Genomic DNA, 25,098 nt, shown 5'->3' with positions numbered 1-25,098 from the left:
CAAACCGAAACCAGCAGCATGTCAAAAAGCTTATCCACCATGGTCAAGTGGGCTTCATCCCTGGGATGCAAAGCTGGTTCAACATACGCAAATCAATAAACATAATCCAGCATATAAACAGAACCAAAGACAAAAACCACATGATTATCTCAATAGATGCAGAAAATACCTTTGACAAAATTCAACAGCCCTTCATGCTAAAAACTCTCAATAAATTCGGTATTGATGGAACGTATCTCAAAATAATAAGAGCTATTTATGACAAACCCACAGCCAATATCATATTGAATGGGCAAAAACTGGAAGCATTCCCCTTGAAAACTGGCACAAGACAGGGATGCCCTCTCTCACCACTCCTATTCAACATAGTGTTGCAGGTTCTGGCCAAGGCAATCAGGCAGGAGAAAGAAATAAAGGGTATTCAATTAGGAAATGAGGAAGTCAAATTGTCCCTGTTTGCAGATGACATGATTGTATGTTTAGAAAACCCCATCATCTCAGTCCAAAATCTCCTTAAGCTGATAAGCAACTTCAGCAAAGTCTCAGAATACAAAATCAATGTGCAAAAATCGCAAGCATTCTTATACACCAATAACAGACAAGCAGAGAGCCAAATAATGAGTGAACTCCCATTCACCATTGCTTCGAAGAGAATAAAATACCTAGGAATCCAGCTTACAAGGGATGTGAAGGACCTCTTCAAGGAGAACTACAAACCACGGCTCAAAAAAATAAAAGAGGACACAAATGGAAGAACATTCCATGCTCGTGGATAGAAGAATCAATATCGTGAAAATGGCCATACTGCCCAAGGTAATTTATAGATTCAGTGCCATCCCCATGAAGCTACCTATGACTTTCATCACAGAATTGGAAAAAAACTACTTTAAAGTTCATACGGAACCAAAAAAGAGCCCACATTGCTGAGTCATCCTAAGTCAAAAGAACAAAGCTGGAGGCATCACGCTACCTGACTTCAAACCATACTACAAGGCTACAGTAACCAAAACAGCATGGTGCTGCTACCAATACAGAGATATAGACCGATGGAACAGAACAGAGCCCTCAGAAATAATACCACACATCTACAACCATCTGATCTTTGACAAACCTGACAGAAACAAGAAATGGGGAAAGGATTCCCTATTTAATAAATGGTGCTAGGAAAACTGGCTAGCCATATGTAGAAAGCTGAAACTGGATCCCTTCCTTATGCCATATACAAAAATTAATTCAAGATGGATTAAAGACTTAAATGTTAGACCTAAAACCATGAAAACCCTAGAAGAAAACCTTGGCAATACCATTCAGGACATAGGCATTGTCAAGGACTTCATGTCTAAAACACCAAAAGCAATGGCAACAAAAGCCAGAATTGACAAATGGGATCTAATTAAACTAAAGAGCTTCTGCACAGCAAAAGAAACTACCATCAGAGTGAACAGGCAGCCTACAGAATGGGAAAAAAATTTTGCAATCTACTCATCTGACGAAGGGCTAATATCCAAAATCTATAAAGAACTCAAACAAATTTACAAGAAAAAAATAACCCCTTCAAAAAGTGGGCAAAGGATATAAACAGACACTTCTCAAAAGAAGACATTTATGCAGCCAACAGACACATGAAAAAATGCTCATGATCACTGGCCATCAGAGAAATGCAAATCAAAACCACGATGAGATACCATCTCACACCAGTTAGAATGGCGATCATTAAAAAGTCAGGAAGCAACAAGTGCTGGAGAGGATGTGGAGAAATAGGAACGCTTTTACGCTGTTGGTGGGACTGTAAACTAGTTCAACCATTGTGGAAGACAGTGTGGCGATTCCTCAAGGATCTAGAACTAGAAATACCATTTGACCCAGCCATCCCATTACTGGGTATATACCCAAAGGATTATAAATCATGCTGCTATAAAGACACATGCCCACGTATGTTTATTGCGGCACTATTCACAATAGCAAAGAGTTGGAACCAACCCATATGTCCATCAATGATAGACTGGATTAAGAAAATGTGGCACATATACACCATGGAATACTATGCAGCCATGAAAAAGGACGAGTTCATGTCCTTTGTTAGGGACATGGATGCAGCTGGAAACCATCATTCTCAGCAAACTATTGCAAGGACAAAAAAACCAAACACTGCCTGTTCTCACTTATAGGTGGGAATTGAACAATGAGAACCCTTGGACACAGGAAGGGGAACATCACACACCATCAGACACCAGGAAGGGGGAGGGGGGAGGGATAGCATTAGGAGATATACCTAATGTAAATGACGAGTTAATGGGTGCAGCACACCAACATAGTACATGTATACATATGTAACAAACCTGTACATTGTACACATGTACCCTAGAACTTAAAGTATATTAATAATAATAAAAAACTTATAGGTCATTTGCGAAAAGAGATAGATTTTAGAAAATAAAGTATTTATAATTTTAGAAGTCAGATAAGTTTTTAGTAATATTTGTGTACAACAGAAGTTGGTAGCCACATTTCAGACACCATGACCTCTTGTTTCACCCAGAAATAGTGAAAACATCAAAAGTTCAATATTTCTACTAGATACCTTTTACAAGGCGGTATTATTAAATGACAAATAATTTATATGGAAGCTATTTATATTACTAGTAGATTGCTAACCCCTTCCGTGTTTAAAATAAATGAGAAACAAGAAAATAGAAATAAATGAACATCTGCACAAATAGCTTTTGAATGCATAACAAGGCAAATGAAATAAAAATGCAAAGTCATTAAAGATGTAGTCCTCTTATTTTGAAGAATTAGAAATTATTACTTTTTGCTTATAGTATAAAATAACATTTTATGAAAAATTACTTTTATTAATGGAATGATAAGAAATTCATAAGCCTTAAGGTTGGTGATATAATAAAACATAATTGAATAATGACTGACTGCTCAGTGTTTGATCTCTTCTTTCAGAAATAGAAGAAGAATAGTCTCTGTTTGTTTCAGTTTCCTCATATACTCAAATGTAGAAATAGATTACATTCTTTAAATAATAATTTATTCTTAAATCAGGCCATGGGGAAGGGGAAAGAGAATGTAAAAATGTGCTTACCAAGCATGGTAAATGGTTTTGAATATCAAAGCTAGTTCGGATGAGGCCCTTAGTGCTCAATGGCTCTGTCATGCAGGTTTCATAATTTGATCTAAGACCTACAGAGTGTAGGAAAATGACACCTTACATTTGTGATTGTTTACAGAAAAGGAGATACAACTGAAAACTGGTTTAACAATGCATGGGGATGAGCTGGTAATTGGTTTCAAAGAAGCATCCAGGAAGTAAAAAGGCTAGATTAAAGCTTTTTGACTGGGTCATGGATGAACAAAAAAGAAGTTAGCTGGTAATTTGCAAGCTGCCAGTCTAATGGTGAGACTCAGCTGTTAGATGCCTCTATGTAAGACCTTCTTAGTGTCACAAATCAGAAGTGGAATGATAATAAATCAGAAGTTACAGGGATAAGCCAGCATTGTTCACAGACTTTCCCCACCCTTGTTTAAATGGAACTCATTTTTATCCAGAATTGTACTTAACACTTTTTGTTTGCTTTTACACCAAAAGTAATCCAGAATAGTAAAGTGCATAGGATACCTATTAACAAAGTGAGTGTTGGACCTATTTTGTTGTTTCATATAAGTGGCAGATAAAACTTCCAAAAGGATCTTTATCTGATAAGCTGTATAATTAAACAGAAGGATTAGCCAACTAAACTCTCTGATGGCATAGCCCTCAATGCGATTTGAAAACAGCATTAAATTTAAATTAACAGAGCAGAATTATATTACACACACTGAAATAATCTTATTTCATCCAGCTTTCAATTTGGTGTATGAAATGTCTAACTACAAGACTTAGTATTTTCTCTCGGCTAGCTCACTAGTCATCAAAATTCTATTATTTTTTATTTCGTCAGCATCAACACAGGCTCACATTGCTGTTGAATTTTGAATGTTGCTATGCAAGCCAACTTTTGTAGACCTGAGTTTTGTTTCTTCCTGTAGGTTGATGAGGTAATGCTGACTCTGAAACAGGCCTTCAGTACGGCGGCTGCCCTGCAGAGTGCCAAGACGCAGATTAAACTGTGCGAGGCCTGCCCGATGCACTCTTTGCATAAGCTCTGTGAAAGGATTGAAGGTACAGTTTTATGTGGCCTTGGCAAAAGGGAAGTTTGCTTTGGCACTTGGGAAATGAGAAAGTCCCTGTTGTCATTGAATAGTTCTTTGTTTCAGTATGAAACAAGGACCCGAAGAATCATTTCTCATGTTCACTCAAATGAGTGTGCTGTCAATCTCTGCTAGGTGCTTCACACACTCTCTCTCTCTGTGTCACTCTCTCATTTCTAAAGGCAAACTCAAGAAGGTATTTGTATTTCCCACAGTTTTTAAGACTGCTAAGTACATGGTGGGAACTGACCAAATATTTGCTGAATGAATGAAGAGAGACAAAACCATCACAGACTGTCAAGTGATTATTTAATATTTCCCTTTTTCTCCCTTATTTGATGATGAGTTCCTGTTCTAAAAATGTAGAACTTTAATGAAGCCTGCTTGGCTTTTGAAGTACATTTGTCAATGACAGAGATAATAGAGGTGATAATATAAAGCAGTTTTTAAAAAAATATGTTCTGAGGAGGAGTGAAGGGCATGAGAAAGAGATGATCCTATGACTCAACCTCATTTCATTATCTCTTACTAACAACAACATGAAAAAGCTTGAAAACTACTATACAAGACAAAAAACACAATTTAATAAACACTAGTGAAATGTCTACTCTGGACCAGGCAATGTGCTAGGCACTGGGAGATACAGAAATGATTGAGACATGGACTAATCCCAAGAAGCTTACAGTCTAGAGTGGGAGACAGGTATATTAGCAAATAAATGCAATTCATTATGACAGGTGTTATAATACATGGGAAGAGTGCAAATTATTAATAAACATAGCAGAGGTTGGTCTAGACACTGTAAATGCACATCATGATTTCTGTTCAGTAGGCGGCAGAATCATAGGCACAGGGCAGAATGAATGATGAGTAACAGTATTCATTGAATATTTACACAACTGTATGATCAAACACAGATTTTTTTTTTTTTGGTTGATTGGTTGGTTGTTTTGAGGCACAGCCTTGCTCTCTTGCCCAGGCTGGAGTACAGTGATGTGATTACAACTCACTGCAGCCTCTACCTACCAGCTTCAAGCAATCCTCCTGCCTCAGCATTCCAAGTAATTGGGACTACAGATGTGTGCCACCACACCCGGCTAATTTTTAAAAAAATTTTTTGTAGAGATGGAGTCTCACTATGGTGCCCAGCCTGGTATCAAATTCTTGGTCTCAAGCAATCCTCCCGCCTTGGCCTCCCAAAGTGCTGGGATTACAAGCATGAGCCACTGTGCCCAGCCAAAGACTGTTTCAATGTAATAGGCTTAAACAATTAGAATTATAATTTTGCAGAATGTACATTATTTTCAAACACATAAAGCATTTACAAAAATGGAACATTCTTAGCTGTGTGGTAAAGGAAGCATGTAAATCTGTGTGTCGGGGGGTACCAGTTACTCAGGAGATGGTGTTGGATCAATTTGCCATCCAAAAGGGCAAAGATTGCTTATATTCATCCTGCTTAGTAATACATGCTAGACAGATCAAAGTCCTCAGTGTAAACAAACAAAATATTAAAACTATTAAAAGAAAACAAGAAGATTATTCTTATTTCTTGAAGGGAGATTTATTAAGACACAGAAATTCAAGAACAATCAGAAGAAGACACTGACATATTTGACTTTATGAAAATTTAAAGTGTTTACATAACAGTAAATGTTTGGGAGTTATATGACCAGTAACAAACAAGGAGATAGCAGATTGGAATCCAGAATTTGTAAGAACTTTAACCTATAAGAAAAAGATTAAACCACACAGTAGGAAATTGTATAAGTCATACTGAAAAATACTTCTCAGAAAAGGAAATGAAAAGTTCCAAGAATGGAAATGTAAGGATGCTGAACCTTACTGGATGTCAGAGAAATGAAAATGGAAACAATAAGATACTCATCAGGTTAACTGTTGGAGAAATTGTATAGTTGTGTAATATGTTTGTGTAATACTGATGGGAGTGGAGATTGCTACAGCCATTTTGGGGGGACAGTTAATATAAACTCGTTAACCTAACATTGCACATACTCTGTTATCTAGAAGTTCCATGTCTTGATAAGAAAAACTCTTATATAAAAGTACAGAAGGTGACATTTAAAAGGTTTTGTTATTTGTAAATGATGGAAAATTGGAAATGATCTAGATGTTGATCAATGGGATAATTAGTAGTATATTCACATAATGAAGCAATTAATAGGAATGAATTGGAACTATATGTCAGCATGGATGCATCTTAAAATTGTATTATTGAGTGAAAAAATAATTTGCTTAACAACATATATAGCATATATTTGTATATATGGAAAAAAACATAGTATAATGCCGTAAATTTTTTTTCAAAAACTTTGATCTACACTCTGTCACTTTCAGGAAGACAGTGTGGCAATTCCTCAAGGATCTAGAGCCAGAAATACCATTTGACCCAGCAATCCCATTACTGGGTATATACCCAAAGGATTATAAATCATTCTGTTCTAAAAACACATGCACACGTATGTTTGTTGCAGCACTATCCACACTAGCAAAGACTTGGAACCAACCCAAATGTCCATCAATGATAGACCAGATAAAGCAAAAACAGCACATATACACCATGGAATACTATGCAGCCATAAAAAAGGATGAGTTCGTGTCTTTTGCAGGGACATGGATGAGGCTGGAAACCATCATTCTCAGCAAACTAACACAGGAACAGAAAATCAAACACTGCATGTTCTCACTCATAAGTGGGAACTGAACATTGAGAACACACAGACACAGGGAGGGGAACATCACATGCCGGGGCCTGTCGAGGAGTGGGGGTCTAGGGGAGGGAGAGCATTAGGAGAAATACCTAATGTAGATGACGGGTTGATGGGTGCAGCAAACCACCATGGCACGATGTATACCTTTGTAACAAGCCTGCATATTCTGCACATGTATCCCAGAACTTAGTATATGAAAAAACACAAAATTTTGATCTACTTTTAGATTTACAGAAGAGTTGCAGAGAGTTTCCAAATATTCCTTACCCCATTGTTTATAAGTAATATTTTCCTTCTTAAATTGTATTTTTCAAACCATACACTGTAAAATAAATTAGTTCTATGTAGGCAAAGTGATAAACATAGGAGTAAAGAAACAACTTTATATTTCTGTTTTTAAAATTATTTAAACAGACTCTAGGTGTGTTTTAAAATATATTTTCTATTACAAAACAGAAGTTTTAAGTTCTCATAAAAGTAGTCAGTCTTTGTCAGAAGCTGGCTCTAAACCTCTAGGGGAGCTATCACTTACACAAAGGACTCGGTGTAGATATATAGCTGGATCTTCATTTTCTGGAGCCTGATGTTTTTATAGTTTTAGATATCTTTTTTTTTTTGTATTTTCATAGAGATGGGGTTTCACCATGTTGCCCAGGCTGGTCTCAAACTCCTGAGCTCAGGCAATCTGCCTGCCTTGGCCTCCCAAAGTGCTAGGATTATAGGCGTGAGCCACCGTGCCCGGCCAGTTTTAGATACCTTTTTAAAGAAAAAAGAAAAGTAATAAACAATTATGAATTCAGAATTATTAGGGCCCTTCCCAAAATCTCGAAGGGACTCTGATACTTGAGCTTTATGCACTGCAAGGCATGCATGTATCTGAAGGGAGTGAAAAGAAGCACTTGTTGAGTCACTCGGGGTTGTTTTCCTAAGGCCTTCGATCACACTGTCTGATAGGATTTGTTCCTTCCTGCTTTTTATGTTGGGGAAAGATAGCAGTAAGACAGCACAGTACTCTGATGTTAAGAGTAAGGACAAAAGTAGTCACAGTAAGGCAGATCCTCTGTAGGCCTCTCCATGTGCGAGGCACTATTGTGTTTCGCATGTATTAGCCCATTCCATCCATATGAAAAAATGGAATCTCATTTACACAGGAAGCAGCTGAGACACTGAGACCCGTAGTGGGGTAGTAACTGCTGTATTCACGTTGCTTGGAAGGGGCAGAGCCAGGATTTGGACTTGCACAATTGGTTTCCAAAGCACCTTGATACCTTCTGTCTAAGAGAGTATCCAAAGGCAGGGACCCTCAGGGCCTGGAAGCCCTGGTATCTGTGCATTTTCCGAAGAGTTACTAAGAGTTACTTAGAATTCACAAACTGTGAATTCTAAGTTTGTTTTATGCTTAGGTACAAAGTACAGAGCTTGAAGAAGGATCACATTTAGATAAACAAATTAATAAAAGTATCGTTAGTGAGAAAGATATTTTAAAGTACCATATAATAGTATTTTATTTCGCTCATTCAGAATTGGAGTATTCTGGTCAATACATTTGGCTGCATTGAGTTCTATTTTTAATGACAAAAATAAGATAAAAATAGAGTAGATAAGTATGTGTATGTGAGCCTTCACCGTCTGTCCTTGTGTTCACTCTTACTGTTTATCCCAGGAGGAACAGAGTCAGCCATCTCTGTGGACCAAAGTGAATTGAGGAGGTGGCATCAAAGGGGAACACTATTTCCCAAGGACCAGACCTCAGAATGTGAACCTGAAAAGTGATGCTGAGTATCATGGAGATAGAGTGATTATCCTAATGTTGGTTTCCTACATTAACATGCATAGTGGATAATATACATGCTTTCAATATCAGTAATTCGCTAGTCAGTGATTCCAGCTGCTGAGAGAAAGGAAGTCCAATCAGCCAATCAGATTCATGGAAGAGGGAGCATGTATAGTTTGAAAGAAATAAAACTCCAGCCAATTCCAATTCTTTAACTAAAACAGAGGACTAAAGAAACTTCCTAGTTACATACTTCAAATAATTACCTTCATTTTTCTTTTCCTCTTTTCAATCTTTTATCTTCCATGTTAAGTCGCCTGAGTAATAAACAACACGAAACAAAACAAAAACAATCATGTGAATCATTATAATATATTGTCTAAACCTCTGAAGGAGACTTTCCCAGCAAATAATAAATTGTGATAGTGGCCGGGTGCAGTGGCTAATGCCTGTAATCCCAGCACTTTGGGAGGCCGAGGCAGGTGGATGACCTGAGGTCAGGAGTTCAGGCCCAGCCTGGCCAAAATGATGAAACTCTGTGTCTACTAAAAATACAAAAATTAGCTGGGCATGGTGGTGGGCACCTGTAATCCCAGATACTTGGGAGGCTGAGGCATGAGAATCACTTGAACCCAGGAGGCAGAGGTTGCAGTGAGCTGAGATCGCACCGTTGCACTCCAGCCTGGGTGACAAGAGTGAAACTCTGTCTCAAAAAATAAAATAAAATAAGATAAGATAAAATAAAATAAAATATAATAAAATAAAATAAAAAAATAAAGTCGGGCGCTGTGGTTCATGTCTTTAATCCCAGCACTTTGGGAGGCTGAGGCGGGCTGATCACCTGAGGTCGGGAGTTGGAGACCAGCCTGACCAACATGGAGAAACACTGTCTTTACTAAAAATACAAAAGTAGCTGGGCATGGTGGCGCATACCAGTAATCCCAGCTACTCAGAAGGCTAAGGTAGGAGAATTGCTTGAACCTGGAGGCGGAGGCGGAGGTTGCGGTGAGCCGAGATCACGCCATTGCACTCCAGCCTGGGTAATAAGAGCGAAAATCCAACTCAAATAAATAAGATAAAATAAAATAAAATAAAATAAAACTGTGATAGTGAGTGGCATCATACCATCAAAATGAATTTAGTTTTCTGTCTGTGATCACCAAGACATGCACCAAATTTTGCTGTACATTGCACAAAGAAATGTGGAGCGGAGTTTTTGGAAACTTTTCCTCTAGTTCTCATTCAATACTGCACAGTGGTTTAAAGCATGCCTGGTGGCTGTGTGGCTGCAGGATGGCAGTACTGTATGCATTCTGGCAAGTGTGAAGTGAATTCTAGATCTTTTGAAACAATGTGTATTTTCAGGTGATCCTCCTGTGTACTATCTGTAGAGATCTTGTTAGTTATTTAATTTTAAAAAGTAGCTCAAATCTATTAAATGAGTTTACTTCAGTTGACTGGCACCTCATATTTTCTTAGAAATGACTACAATGAGAAAAATGCAAAATGTACTTATAGACTAATACATTATTTTTAAATTCTGTGATGCAACTTAGCAGAACAAATTATAAGTATTTTTGGCCAATTACTTTGTCTTATTCTTTGTAAATAAACACAAAGAATACATGGAAAACATTCAAATTAAGTCATAACGTCATGTAATGTATTTAGTTATAAACTGAGAAAGATAGCAAAGGCAGCCTTGTAATGATTTTAAAATGCTGGCCTACCTATAACGTTTATTAAATATTATATATACCCAGATATTCTCTTCATAATCAAAATATAGTAGCAATACTCTAAGTGGAACCTAACTGTCATGAAAATCTCTTTTTCTCTGAATCTTCTTTTAAAGAAATGAAGGAAGAGAAATCTGTTCTTTAAAGATGGATGGTCTGTTGAATTACTGCAATATGAATTAAATTTTCTTTTTTAAAAAAAATTTAAAAACAATCTTTTCATGAAAAAAGATTTTCCAAGGACTTAGTATAAATTATGTGTAAGAATGGGATAGGTTTATGAATATCATGATATAAAGAAGTAAATCATTTCTTGATAAAATAATAACATTGCAAGTTCACTAAATGCTAGTGCTATCCTTAAAACTTTATTCTCACAGAACAAGAGCTGCATCGGGGAAGAGATCTCTGGCTAAGCTGTAGTCTTGCCTTTTAAAATTATTGCTTGTTCTTTCTTCTTTAAATGTCAAGTTGTAAGCTTCACATTTTTGGCCAAGGCTAGTCTTTAGCTGTTATTTCCATGTGAGGTCTTAGGTTAATGTTAAATCATCTGTGAGTTTCTACTGTGGCTGTTAGTGTAAAGTGGTTTCTGGTTGTGCTTAGTATTGCTTAGAAATTCATTGCTAGTAATTTTTGTTGTTGTTTTTTTGAGATGGATTTTCACTTTGTTGCCCAGGCTGGAGTGCAGTGGCTCGATCTTGGCTCACTGCAACCTCCACCTCCTGGGTTCAAGCGAGTCTCCTGCCTCAGCCTCCTGAGTAGCTGGGATTACAGGCTCCTGCCACCATGGCTGGCTAATTTTTGTATTTTTAGTAGAGACGGGGTTTAAAAGAACTAGAATTTGCTTCATGCTTGTCAGAAGGTACACAATGCTGCCATACTGTGGCCACACTGTCACCAGACCTGTTTTAAACCACTGCAGTACTGAATTAGAACTAGAGGAAAGGTTTCTGAAAACTCTTTCCCACCTCCCCAAGTGTTGGGATTAAAGGCGCGAGCCACTGCACCTGGCCTGTTGTTAGTAATTTTAATGCCAAGACCACTACTGGGGCTGTTGATTTTGGTGGAGAGGTTTTTCATCTAGTTTCAATCATTTCAATGATCCAAGGTTTCTTGTAGGCAGGAACACGTCTCCTTGAAAAGATTTAAGTTCAGAGCCTGCTTGGGAAGAGGTGAAGTGTAATGCATTATCTGCCCCTGAATCTCTGCTGCTGGATCTCTGTTTAATACCTTCCCTTATCATTTTCCTTAGGCCTCTACCCCCCAAGAGCCAAGCTGGTAATACAGAGGCATCTCTCATCACTGACAGATAATGAGCAAGCTGACATCTTTGAAAGAGTTCAGGTAACATTATTTGTAGGTCTCATAAATAAGACATAAGGAATGAGAATTGAATCCTGTTTTATGCATTCCTGTTTTCATTCTGCTGCCTAGAGTTAAAGATGCATGACCTAGAGTACCATTGGGTAGTATAGAATGCCGTTGTATTCTTGCTTCTGAGCTAAGTTAAAACTCTTAGCTTTGTTTACGTTTGTCTGCCAGACGGAATGAAAGGAGAGAAGCTGTGTTGCCATAGTGTTCTTTTGGTTTGTCTGTTGAACAGAAAATGAAGCCAGCCGGTGACCAGGAAGAAAATGAACTTGTGATCTTACACCTGAGGCAGATGTGTGAGGCCAGGCAGAAGACGCACGTGCACATTGGGGAAGGCCCTTCGGTGAGAAGATACTTCCTCCTTCGCCAACTTTTGTGGTTGTTTATGGATTTTCTTAATTCTTCCGTTTGTACTGTCAGGTTCTTTAGGGCTAAAGTCCTATCAGAGTTTCCTGTGACGCCCCCGCAGCATTTTGGTAGTTTTATAAGGACTTTTTTTTTTTTTTTAAGACAGAGTTTCACTCTTATTGCCCAGGCTGGAGTGCAATGGCACTATCTCGGCTCACCGCAACCTCCGCCTACCACGTTCAAGTGATTCTCCTGCCTCAGCTTCCCGGGTAGTTGGGACTACAGGCATGCGCCATCACACCCAGCTAATTTTGTATTTTTGGTAGAGACAGGGTTTCTCCATGTTGGTCAGCGTGCTCTTGAACTCCCGACTTCAGGTGATCTGCCTGCCTCAGCCTCCCAAAGTGCTGGGATTACAGGCGTGAGCCACCGTGCCCGGCCGTTTTATAGGGAATTTTAGCAGGCACTGACACATTGAGCTAACTAATGATGGTCTTAAAATGTCAAAGAATTTGTGGGTTTTGGTTTAAAAAAAGTATTAATAGTACATGTTCATGATTTAGAATGAATGTACATTATTTTTAGTTATATTAATCTATTATTTTATTTCCAATTCATATGAACATTTTATTTCATCAAAAGTGGAGATAGCCCAAATGGTGAAACACCAGTAATATCGTGTAAATGGTACCCTAGCTGCAAACTGAGGGTTGGTATTTTTGCGCATGTGGTTTAGAATTTATCCTCTGCTGCATATAGAAGAAGCAGGACTACCAGCAGTAACATCAAAGGGGATATTGAAATATTTAGTCTTGATAACATTAATTCAAGTTGTGTCTTTATTTCACTATATTCAAAACAAATCACATATCGTTAGTACATAGTCCTTCATTTAGTCACAGAAAAGCATTTCTTGAGAACTTTCTATGAGTTACACTATGTGATGGAAAAGGGTGACAAAAAAAACTGATGAATGAATCATGTGCCCTCCAGAGAACAGCTCAAATATTTGAAAGGGGAATGCAAACAGATCAATAGATACATAGAAAAAATTCAATAAGTGGCTTAAAAAAAGAATCTGTATCAATTTTAAGTTAAGTTTTGTATCGGGTATAAGGTGAGGTCCAGCTTCATTTTTTGCCATTGAGTATGACGTTAGATGTGAGTTTTTTTTGTATATGGCCTTTATCACTGTGAGGAATTTTTCTTCTATTCCTAGTTCAAGTATTTTTATCATGAGAGGGTATTGGACTTTGTCAAATGCTTTTACTGTATCAACTGTCATGGGAGTTTGTTGTGCAGATTTTAGCAGCACTATTCACAATAGCAAAGACATGGAATCAACCTAAATGCCCATCAGTGATAGGCTGGATAAAGAATGTGATACATATACACCATGGAAAGTTAAAAACATGTGTATATTAAAGCACATTGTCAAGAGTATGAAAAAACACCCTCACAGAGTGGGAGAAAATATCTACAAACCACTTATGTAATGAGGGTTTACTATTCAGAATATATAAAGAAAGAACTCCGACTCAATGACAAAAAAAAAAAGCATCTGTAGTGAGCACAAAAGTAGCTATGTCTTTGCTTTGGAGCTGCAGTGGAGAGTAAGAGAAGAGGAGATTCAAGAGGAAAGACATTTGGGGGAGCTGGAATTTTAGGAGAGATAAACTTAGCTGTCAGAACAGTTGAGGAACTGTTGGGCTGGGTGCAGTGGCTCACGCCTGTAATCCCAGCACTTCAGGAGGCTGAGGCGGGCAGATCGTGAGGTCGGGAGTTTGAGACTCTGGCCAATATAGTGAAATCCTGTCTCTATTAAAAATACAAAAAAATTAGCCAGTGTGGTGGTGGGCACCTGTAATCCTAGCTACTCAGGAGGCTGAGGCAGGAGAATCACGTGAACCTGGGAGGCAGAGGTTGCAGTGAGCTGAGATCACACCACTGTACTCCCCAGATGACAGTGAGACTCTGTCTCAAAAAAAAAAAAAAAGAAAGGGAGGGAGGGAGGGAGGGAGGGAAGAAGAGTGAGAGGAAGGTTGAGCATAAAGTTATGTAGTGGTGTGCCCAAACTTACTCTATGCAGGCACTGGAATTAGGTGCTAGTTTTGAGGTCGTGCTTGGGGGTTGGTGGGGGAAACAAGGCTGGGATGATAGGCAGAATGAGATGAGAAAGGGCCTTAAGTTACTGGCAGGCCTGACTTTGTCGTGGAAGGATTTGAAGTAAGGGAGTGAGAAGATCAGATTTGCACCACAAAGAGAAAATTCTGCTGTTCTTCTGATGGTAGATTTATTTGTTGGGTAGGTTGCTGGGTGAGGGGGTTAGGACTAAGTCATATTCTCCAGTTGGGAGAATGTTTTAATAAAATATGTGATAAGTGATTTAATTATTGCAGAAATCTTTATCGAGTACAGACTGTGTACTAGGAAACAGTGATGAATAGTGGTGACCCTGTCCTGCCATCTTAACTGTTTAGGAGGAGAAAACAACATGAAACCAAATACATTAAACTACGATGTGATTGGTATAATGATGTATGCACAAGTTAGAGGTAGCATTGGTACATAAATAGCTTGAATAATTCTGTCTTGAAGCATTTATTTAACTCAGGAGAGAGATCAAGCTAGAGCCCTAGAGAAGTGAGGAAGGAACTGAGTGAAGAGCTATTTAGGCGGCATAATCTTTAGGACGTAGTGACTGACTGGAAGAATCTGTAAAGGAAGGGAGAGGGAGTTGCTGTGAACAACGTCATGGTTTCCCATGTGGGGAAATTTGATGAAACGGAGCCTGGAAATACAGAAAGCAGACGAGAGTGGGGCAGTGGATGAGAATAAAAAATAAGAGTTCAATGTGGAAATGTGTTTGAGATTCAATTAGAAAAATGAATTTGGTGCCCATAGAGGAATTTGAGGTGGTAAGTATGGAGGTTGATACATTTGGTGCCTATTGAGGAATTTGAGTATAAATATGGAAGACATGAGCTTTGATGTGGACCTGAAGTTAAAGGAGGATGTACACAAGATGTGCATTTTTGTGTGATGGATAAATCACAAAGAAATGATCATATAGGAGGAGATTTTAACATGTTAATGTTTTCTTGCTCGTAGCTAAGTTTCTGCCTCCATCATGCTCTCCTTTCCTTCATTTCCTTCCATTTATTCAACTGGTATTTACTGAGCAGTTACTGTGTGTCAGATATTTGCTAAGTGCCCATATAGTTTTTCTATTTTGTCACATTTGTTTATCTGGAAGCCTTAGAATAATGAGTGATCCCAGTGCTTTATACACCCTGAACCCTGTCCAGCCCACATCTATACCCATTGTTTTTTCTCCTTTCCTTTCTTGGTGGGGCCTTTCTTGCATCTGTAACTTCTTAACTGATTTGATGGAGCTAGTGCTAGTGTGGGCCCTTATTGCCTCCTACATAGACTGTGCTGAAGCCTCGAGTTCAGTTTGATCTTTCAGTCTGATTTTCCTGTCTTTTAGGTGTGTTTTTGAACACTCCTTTTAGATAACTGTCCCTAAAACATTACATTTACAGGGATTTCCCTTTGCTTATAAATTTGGATTACCAGTTCTTCCTATTTATCTGGCACTTAAGAACATTCAAGGCTTTTGTTTTCCAGCCTGACTTTCTCATGTTACCTTTTACTGTTCCCTTCTATTAGGCAGGTGCAGACGTAATTGCAGTTTTTGCCATTAAAAGTAATGGCAAGTAATATTTTAACTAAATACATGCACTGACTTTCTCTCCCTTAAGCAATCCACCTTTTAGGATTTTGCCAACAACTATCCCCAGTTCTGGGGAAGTCTTCATCCCTTTCTTCCTGCCTGTCTGAATCCTCTGTATTCTGTTCTTCGTGTTTAGACCCACAGCCAATCTTCCTGCTTTCGTATTTGATACTTACATGTGCTTTGTGTTGCTGTTCCCTCCCCAAGCAAATCATAAGGTTTCTCGCTTGAAAGGTTTTCGCTGCTAAGGACCATGTAGCTGCTTACTTCAATGGATAAAATACATAGAAAACCTAATATAGTGGACACATCGTAGATTCTCACACAGTTTGGTTCTATAGTTGTGATCTCAGAGATAAATGACCCACTCACAAATGAAAATGGAATTATAACAGAGGCATTACCATAATCCAGTTTTGTTTGGAAAATGCTTTGTTCTTTGGAACTTGTGTTCTGTGTTTTCCTTGGTAATTTGGATATAAAATATCTATCTTGGAAGGGATAGTTATAGATGTTAATCAGAGTAGCAGCAGTAAAAATTGACATCTCAAGTATGATTTTTGCTAAATGCAGCAGGAATGTATTCATGGAAAGGAAAGGCATGAAGGAAATATTTTACATCTGTCTTTTTATTACATACAATATGAAAAATTAAACCCCCTTCCTTGTAATCATTGTGTTCACAGTGTGGGACTTAAATTATTACTTAATAATAGAGCTACTGAAGAATTCTTGTGATTTTTAATAGCTTAGTCTTAAGCCTATAATTAAAGTCTCATTTATCCTTGAGTATTTCCAAACTAAAATGTATCCGTTTTTCTTTTTTTAGACTATTTCAAATAGTACAATCCCAGAAAATGCAACAAGCAGTGGAAGGTTCAAACTTGACATTCTGAAAAATAAAGCTAAGAGATCCTTAACTAGCTCCCTGGAAAATATCTTCTCAAGGGTAAGATTGCGCTGATGGTCTTTTAAGTATGCACATCTGTGTTTTCTAACAGTTTAGCTTCAGTCCCAACAGGTTCACGGATTTCCTTAAAAAAAAAAAAAAAAGCCTAAGATAACTTTTAAAAATTAGTTAACAAAGTGTTCTTTTTTTGTTTGTTTGTTTTGCTTTGTTTTTTTGAAATGGAGTTTCACTCTTGTCACCCAAGTTGGAGTGCAGTGGTGAGATCTCAGCTCACTGCAACCTCTGCCTCCTGGGTTCAAGCAATTCTCCTGCCTCAGCCTCTCAAGTAGCAGAGATTTCCTGCCTCAGCCTCTCAAGTAGCAGAGATTACAGATACACACCACCAGGCCTGGCTAATTTTTGTACTTTTAGTAGAGACAGGTTTTCACCATGTTGGTCATGCTGTTCTCGAACTCCTGACCTCAAGTGATCCACCTGCCTTGGCCTCCCAAAGTGCTAGCATTAAGGTGTGAGAGCCACCGTGCCCAGCTCAAAATGATCTTTTTTTTTTTTTTTTTTCCTTTTCTTTGACACAGTCTTGCTCTGTCACCAGCCTGGAGTGCAGTGGCACGATCTTGGCTCACTGCAACCTCCACCTCCCGGGTTCAAGTGATTCTCTTGCCTCTGCCTCCTGAGTAGCTGGGACTACAGGTGCACACCACCACGCCCGGCTAATTTTTATATTTTTAGTAGAGATGGAGTTTCACCATGTTGACCAGGATGGTCTTGATCTCTTGACCTTGTGATCTGCCCATCTCGGCCTCCCAAAGTATTGGGATTACAGGCGTGAGCCACCATGCCCGGCCCAAAATGATCTTTCAAAATAAGTTTCCTTCTCAGATCGAGATTTATTCTGGGGCCTTTATGTGAATTTGATCAATAGAGATTTAGTAGTAGAAATATATATGTATAGAAAAGGGGAAATAGAATATTGATGCTCAATACTGTAAGAACTTTAAAAATCATTTCCCATAGGAAGTTATAAAGAAATTATTTTTTTGCCCATTGTATTAGTTCATTCTTGCATTGCTGTAAAGAAATACCTGAAACTGGGTAATTTGTAAAGAAAAGAGGTTTCATTGGCTCACAGTTCTGCCGGTTAGAGTTCTTCCAGAGAGGCCTCAGGAAGCTTCCAATCATGGTGGAAGGCAAAGGGGGAGCGAGACATCTCACATGGTGGGAGCATTAAGAAGAGAGAGAGAATGAGGAGATGCTGCACACTTTTAAACAACCAGCTCTCATGAGAACTCACTATCATGAGAACAGCACCAAGGCGATGGTGCGAAACCATTCCTAAGAAATCCATCCCCCGTGATCCAGTCACTTCCCACCAGGCCCCACCTCCAACACTGGAAATTACAATCTGACATGAGATTTGGGCAGGGACACAGATCCAAACCATATCACTCATTCTTAGAAACTTAGAGGCTAAGTGCTGAAAAAAGTATAAATTAATGGAAATTTATATATTCCATTTAGTAAGTGTATATATTCCATTTTAAAATAAGTAAAAGGGTTCCCCTTCAACTTTATTTTCCTCTTCCTGAACAATTCTTCCTTAGAGCTATTAGGTGAGGTCAACCTACGTGGATGTTTTGGGCTGTGGCATGGGGGACCCATGGTGGCTCAGAGCAGGGAGACTGTCCCTATGGGGTGTGGAATGTGGGGGTGGCTCGATGCAGGGTGTGGGAGCCTCTTGCACTGACGAGGGAATCCGCAGAGAAGGGGAACCTGGTTTGGGAGGTCGCAGGAGGCAGCATACTGGCAGAAGGAAGGCCCAGTGCGGGTGTCAGAGTCACAGTGGAGGGGAGCGGGCATTCACAGGGATGAGTGCCTGAGCAGGCTGAGGATGTGCATGTGTTGGGATGGCAGCCCCAGCATGGAGTGGCACAGCCTGAATGGGATGAGGATAGTGTCTGTGCAGTGGTCATTGTGGAGATGGGTTATGTACACACAGGGACTGGTGAAGTAAGTAAATGTCTTAAGGAGAGTGGAATCCAGGGAGAAAGAAATTACTAATATGAAAAGGGTAGAAATTAGAATGAACCCTGCCTTGGATTCAACTTGGAGGTATCACACTAAAGAACTTACTCATGTAACCAAATACCACCTGTTCCCTCCTGGCCAACATGGTAAAACCCCGTCTCTACTAAAAATACAAAAAAATGAGCCAGGCATGGTGTTGCGTGCCTGTAATCCCAGCTATTCAGGAGGCTGAGGCACGAGAATCACTTGAACTGAGGAGGCAGGGGTTGCAGTGAGCTGAGATCATGCCACTGCAATCCAGCCTGGGAAACAGAGTGAGGCCCTTTCTAAAACAAACAAACAAAAAACCCCACCTGTTCCCCCAGTAACCTATGGAAATAAAAAAATTACAAAAATAAAACTTGGAGGTATCAATATAAAATCATGATATTTATATACATTAAATATAAACATATAATCATATAGAAATATATATGCAAATATAAAAATATGTAACTATAAACATAAGTATATATGTATACGTTCTACTAGACAGAACCAAGATTCTGAGAAACATGGCGAATTTCGGGACTGTAGGAAAAGTACAAGATGAACCCAGAATATCTTGGTGTTCTAGATAGTAGGAAAATGTTCAAAGAAAGATGGTGATGTGTCATGAGGACATAAAAACCTTGAAAGGGCTCCCACTGAGAAAATACGAACATTGACATAAATGATAGCCACAGATAATCTAACTTATTGCATAAAATGGGAAACTGTTTTCTGATACAAAAAATAAATGAATATATTGAAAGTTTGATCATAAAGAAGATATTCGCTGTATGTAATTAATATTTATTAATTACTAATGGGAAAATAACTTTACAATGGAGAAGGCTGGCAGACACCACCAAGTGATCAAATTGAACATCATCAGCAGTGGGACAAATTGCAGCCCTGTGCCACCTGATATAAAGAAACAGCACTGCTTCTGTGGTATTCCTGACAAATAGGCAGTGCCTGAATCTAATCATGGGGAAATGTCAACAAACCCACATTGAGGTGGAGTCTACAAAATAACAAGCCTGTTATCTTCAAGAAAGTCAAGAACAGGTTAATATCTCCAGACTGAAGGACCCTAAAGAAACACAAAAACTAAGTGGAATGGGAGATTGTGAATCAAATCCTTTTGCCCAAAAAGCCATTACTGGGACAACCAGTGCAATTGGAGTGAAGTCTGAAGATTCAATAGTATTATACTGCATCAATGTCAGTATCCTGGTTTTGAAAGTTGTATTTTAGTTATATTGGAGAATGTCCTTGTTTATAGAAAATACACAGTAAAGTATTTCAGACTGATGGAGCTTTATATTGGCAACTTATGTGAAAATGGTTGTGGGAAAAAACATTTTTGTACTATACTTATAACTTGCCTCCGCATTTGAGATTGCTTCAAAATGAAAAAAGAGAAGTGATTGTTTTAAACCTGCTTATCACACATACCTCACAAAGCCCACCCAGGGTGCTTTTTTAAATTTATTTTTTCTGCTTGCTGTTTTCATGTGTTAATAAATAGCTCAGGTTATTAATGGATCAGAAACACTGCCATTGTAGGATCATCAATAAGGGCTCTTTTCTGTACCCAGCACACTGCCTGTGAAAACCAAGACTGGTTGGGTGGTAGGTGTTTTAACTCCTATGAACAAAGTTTCAAAATGTACCTTGATGACTTTTTTAAGTCTCTTGGCCTTTATGTTAATATACAAATAAAATTTCACCTTCAGTGTATAAGTGTCTTCCTTAGTGATCTCTCAGTGCCTTTAAAGAGGCAAATTAGTGATATAAATTCTTAGACTTTGAGAGGAACTTTGAATTAACCATTGAACTCTATTTGCAAATGCGTAGTTTTTAAAAACATTATTTCCACCTGTTTAACCTTAATAGCATTGTAAGAATATGTTTAAATAGTTGGATACATTTTGATTCTTTCCATGTTTGTGCAATAGAGCATTAGGACATAGTAACTTCTGATATGCCGTGTTGCAGCGTTCCTTGTTTTGTTTCTTCGATATGGCTCAAAATACTTTTCTAGTTATTTCTCTTAATGATAGAGATACTTTTAACTTTAACAGAAGCCCTGCAGCAAGCATGATCGATTGTGAATGCCATTATTTTATTAGTGGAAAACTGAATCTCAGAAAAGAACATCTAGGAGATTTGTCAGAAGTATGCCACCACAAATTTCATAAAATATTTATGCCTTTTTCCTTCAAAATTTATAAATTAGTAAAATCCTGGTCCTTACTCCAGACCTACTTAATCAGAAACTCTGGGGGTGGGGTCCAGCAATTTGGGGTTCACCAAGCCCTCCAGGTGATGCTGATGCAATTACACTTAAGGTAAGTGTAATTCTTAAAGCACCAGCATCAGAAACAGCATCAGCTACCTGAATTGAACACAGTGTTTAGTAAAAATTTTAGCAGAGAAGACCATTTAAGTAGGTGTCAGGGTACCTGAATGTAATACCTGGCCCTAGCCAATTTTATATTTATGATCTTGGATGAATTATTTGCCTTTTCTAAGCCATAGTTTTCCCATTTGTGAAATGGATATATTAATATCCGCTTGCCTCATGTAATTGTGTGAGGATTAAATGTTAGTATGTTAGGGAAATATCACATCATAGATATGAGGTAGTATATTCAGTGGTAAGCTCAAAAGCTCTGTCATTTACAAAATGGCAAAGGGTATTTAGGGTGGTACTTTATCTCCATTTAGTACCTTGGCATCCTGCATAATACTTGCAGTGCCAACTTTGAAGTCTTTTTCGCATGCCTTCAATTGCTGTAATGACATTTTCGCAAGGGCACAGCCAATCTGTTTTGATCAAGGTGGATACCGTAGCTTTTGTTTCCCAGAGTGATGCCAAATGACATAAATGTTGCGACGTAACAAGGTCTTGCTTGTACCATGTGCAACAGAATGCACTTTTTGGGCAGGTTGGCAGCTCCCCATGTTGTATTAAAGGTTACATAGCAAAAGGGCAAAAGGGGTTTTGTGTACTTCCAAAACTTGTCTTTTTTTTTTTTTTTTCTCCTGCTGAGTTGTATAGTAGAAAATTCACACTCCAGTTTTGGAGTTTAGCTCATAATTGCTGCCATTTTTAAATGTCAAAATATTTTATTTAGCTAACTATAGTTGTTTATGAAATAGGATCCAGTTTTTAAATGCCAAGAAGCTCAGCTCATTAACCACTAAAAAGTGGGTCCAAGGGAAAGGCCCTACCACGTGAATTAGCGAATCATAATGTCGTACAACAGAAAAAGCTGTCTGTTCAGAGGTGAAAATCAGAATCATGTAATGGCTATCTGTTGCTTTTTTTTTTTTTTCAGTTGTTTTCCAAAACAGAAATATTTACTAATATAAATTTTATTTTATTTTTTTGAGATAGGGTCTTGCTCTGTCACCCAGGCTGGAGTGCAGTGGTGTGATCATAGCTCACTGCAGCCTCAAACTCCTGGGCTCCAACAGTCTTCCCCCCTCAGCCTCCCAAGTAGCTAGGACCACGGGCACATACCACCAAGCCTGGCTAATTTTATTTTTGTTTTTTTATAGAGACCAGGTCTTACCATGTTGCCCAGGCTGGTCTCGAACTCCTGGTGTCAAGCAATCCTGCCACCTCAGCTTCCTAAAGTGCTAGGATTACAGGCATGAGCCACCATGCCAAGCCAATATTTACTAATATAAAGTGCAAGTTATTTTGAAAATAGTAGCCATTTTCTACTTTCTTCAGAATAATGTCCATTGTCTTTACTTGTTGAAATGTGTGAAGTGGTAGAGTATAGTTTTTTTGTTTTTTTTTTTGTTTTTTTTTTTTTTTTGAGGCGGAGTTTCGCTCTGTCTCCCAGGCTGGAGTGCAGTGGCCGGATCTCAGCTCACTTCAAGCTCCGCCTCCCGGGTTTACGCCATTCTCCTGCCTCAGCCTCCTGAGTAGCTGGGACTACAGGCGCCCGCCACCTCGCCCGGCTAGTTTTTTTTTGTATTTTTTAGTAGAGACGGGGTTTCACCATGTTAGCCAGGATGGTCTCGATCTCCTGACCTCATGATCCGCCCGTCTCGGCCTCCCAAAGTGCTGGGATTACAGGCTTGAGCCACCGCGCCCGGCCGGTAGAGTATAGTTTTAAAGTAACTTTGTTTTTCTTTGTGCACAAAAAAAGCATATGTGGGTAAAACACCACTATGAGTAAAATAGGTGATTTCAGGTGTTTTTCTAATAATAGGAATGGTTTGATACCATCTGTCTACTTTGTCTGTTATGACCAAATAACCTGTCTGAGATAACCAGGCAGGTGGGCGTGTAAGTAGCGCTAAAAATAACAGAAAGCAATCTTGTCTTTACTATATTTTCCTCTTGGCTACACACACTAATCCAATAATTTATTAGCCACAAATACAGTTTTTATTATTGGAAGAATGCCAATTATAACATAGAACTGAAGAACTGAAAAGAATTTGATGATGTTCTAGGACATTTACAAAATTCCATGTAACCTCTGTAGGCTAATTAGCTTTATCTGTAATTCTTTTTTTCACAGAGCCTTAGTTTAGGAATGTAGTAGTAGTTTAGGGATGTAGTTAGTTCAGGGATGTAGTAGTTAGTTTAGGGATGTAGTAGTAACAGCTCAGGAGCTTCACTTGAAAATTGTGCTTCCTGTGTCAAAATTGCTGCCCTTTCTTTTAACTAGCTGTGTAAACTTGGGCAATGTAATCTGTCAGAACTTCAGTCTCTGTATCTGTGAAGACGGGCTAAATAACCATACTGACCTCACAATTGGTATGAGGATTAAGTGAGCTAATGCACTGTAAAATGCTTAACGTAGTATATGGCACATGATAAGCATTCAACAATATTAGGTGCAACTATTAATTTTATTATTGTTTTAGTTATTATATAGTAAGCCATTGGAGATAAAGGTGTAATATATCAGATAAGAATAAATATTGCTTTACGAAACAAGGTCGGATGTCATAAGTAAAACAGTCATCTGAAAAGAAGAAAGAACTGTTAAACTTTCTGATAGTAGATGTAAAAAGAAAAATTCAAGAGGCTAGGAAACTAGAGTTGAAAAAAACCTTTCAGAAAATGGAGCAAAATTCAAAGAAAAGGAAAATAGGAGAACAAGGTAAAAAATTAAAGGATCTGTCAAGAACCTAAACAGTAGGAGTTCCAGTAAGAAAAGATGCGTGCAAGGAATTCTTTAAAGAAATAATTTTAAAAATTTATCAGAGCTAAAGATCATGAGTTTCCAGATTTAGTGAACTCAGAAAGTGCCCAACAGAGTGACTGCATAAAAGTCATGTTAAGGCATGTTGTTGTGAAATTTCACAGTGCCAAAGGGCAAACTTAGATTCTGTTCCAAAGAGAAGCAGCAGGTCAGACACACAGGCTCTAGAGTCACAATGGCTTTAGACTTCTGAACCAAAGGACATTTGAGCAATGCTAAGATATTTGGAAGCAAAATTTCCAACCACTACAATGTACAATATCCAGCCAAACTATTAGTGAAATGCAAGCATAGACTAATGACACTTATGGGCACGTACATTTAAAAAAAAATTTAATTCCCACTCTCCCTTTCTCAGAAAGCACCTGGAGAATGCGCCTTTCCAAAATGAGGAAGTAAACTAAAAAAGGAGAAGACATGGGACCAAGGAAGCAGAAATTACAACAGAGGAGGGGGTCAAAGGAAATTTCTAGGTTGATAGTGAAGGAAAATCCTAGGAAACTTTGTAGAGCAAGCCTACATTGTAACACGTCCAGTCCAGACTGGGGCAGAAACACAGAGGTCTTCATAATGGTTACTTTAAAAAAAAAAAAAAGAAGAAGGAGGGGGAGGGGGAAGGGAAGAAAGAGAGAGGGAGATTAATGGTTTATGTGGTGATGTTTGGACCGTATTGTGAACTGTTGGAGAGTTCTGTAATATATTTGTGATTGCTCAAGTAGCCACTAACTCCATGAAAAACAATATACAAGATATGAGGTGTAATCAAACATAATCATAGTAAAATATGTAGCTCAGCTGCAAACAATATTAACAGTCATAATAATCTAAGCACAAAGTACTGATTTAACCAAAATTCATGATGTAACTATATTGAAGGAAGAAGGGAAGAAAGGTGTGTGTGTGTGTGTGTGTGTGTGTGTGTGTGTGTGTGTGTGTGTGGTGGAACTGGGTATATAATGAAGTAAGAATATTAAAGTTTCATCTTCCAGAATTAGGAAG

The 25,098-nt window shown here is 38.4% G+C and overlaps 1 protein-coding gene across 10 annotated transcripts in view; it reads left to right on the top strand.

Moving 5' to 3' along the window:
• Positions 1-25,098, top strand: part of TBC1D4 (TBC1 domain family member 4) — a 212,323-nt gene that overhangs the window by 141,557 nt on the left and 45,668 nt on the right. For all 10 annotated transcript variants that reach the window (XR_013407575.1, NM_001172423.2, XM_015121187.3 and 7 more), the window contains 4 exon segments: positions 4,039-4,171; positions 11,698-11,789; positions 12,049-12,159; positions 16,730-16,849. Coding sequence is in view for 9 of the 10 variants with exons in the window: in NM_001172423.2 (NP_001165894.2) it covers positions 4,039-4,171; positions 11,698-11,789; positions 12,049-12,159; positions 16,730-16,849 (456 nt within the window). In the remaining variant the exon portion in view is untranslated.

Source organism: Macaca mulatta, chromosome 17, assembly GCF_049350105.2.
Source record: "Macaca mulatta isolate MMU2019108-1 chromosome 17, T2T-MMU8v2.0, whole genome shotgun sequence".
NCBI classification, from domain to species: Eukaryota; Metazoa; Chordata; class Mammalia; order Primates; family Cercopithecidae; genus Macaca; species Macaca mulatta.
This window is presented reverse-complemented; position numbering and strand designations above follow the sequence as displayed.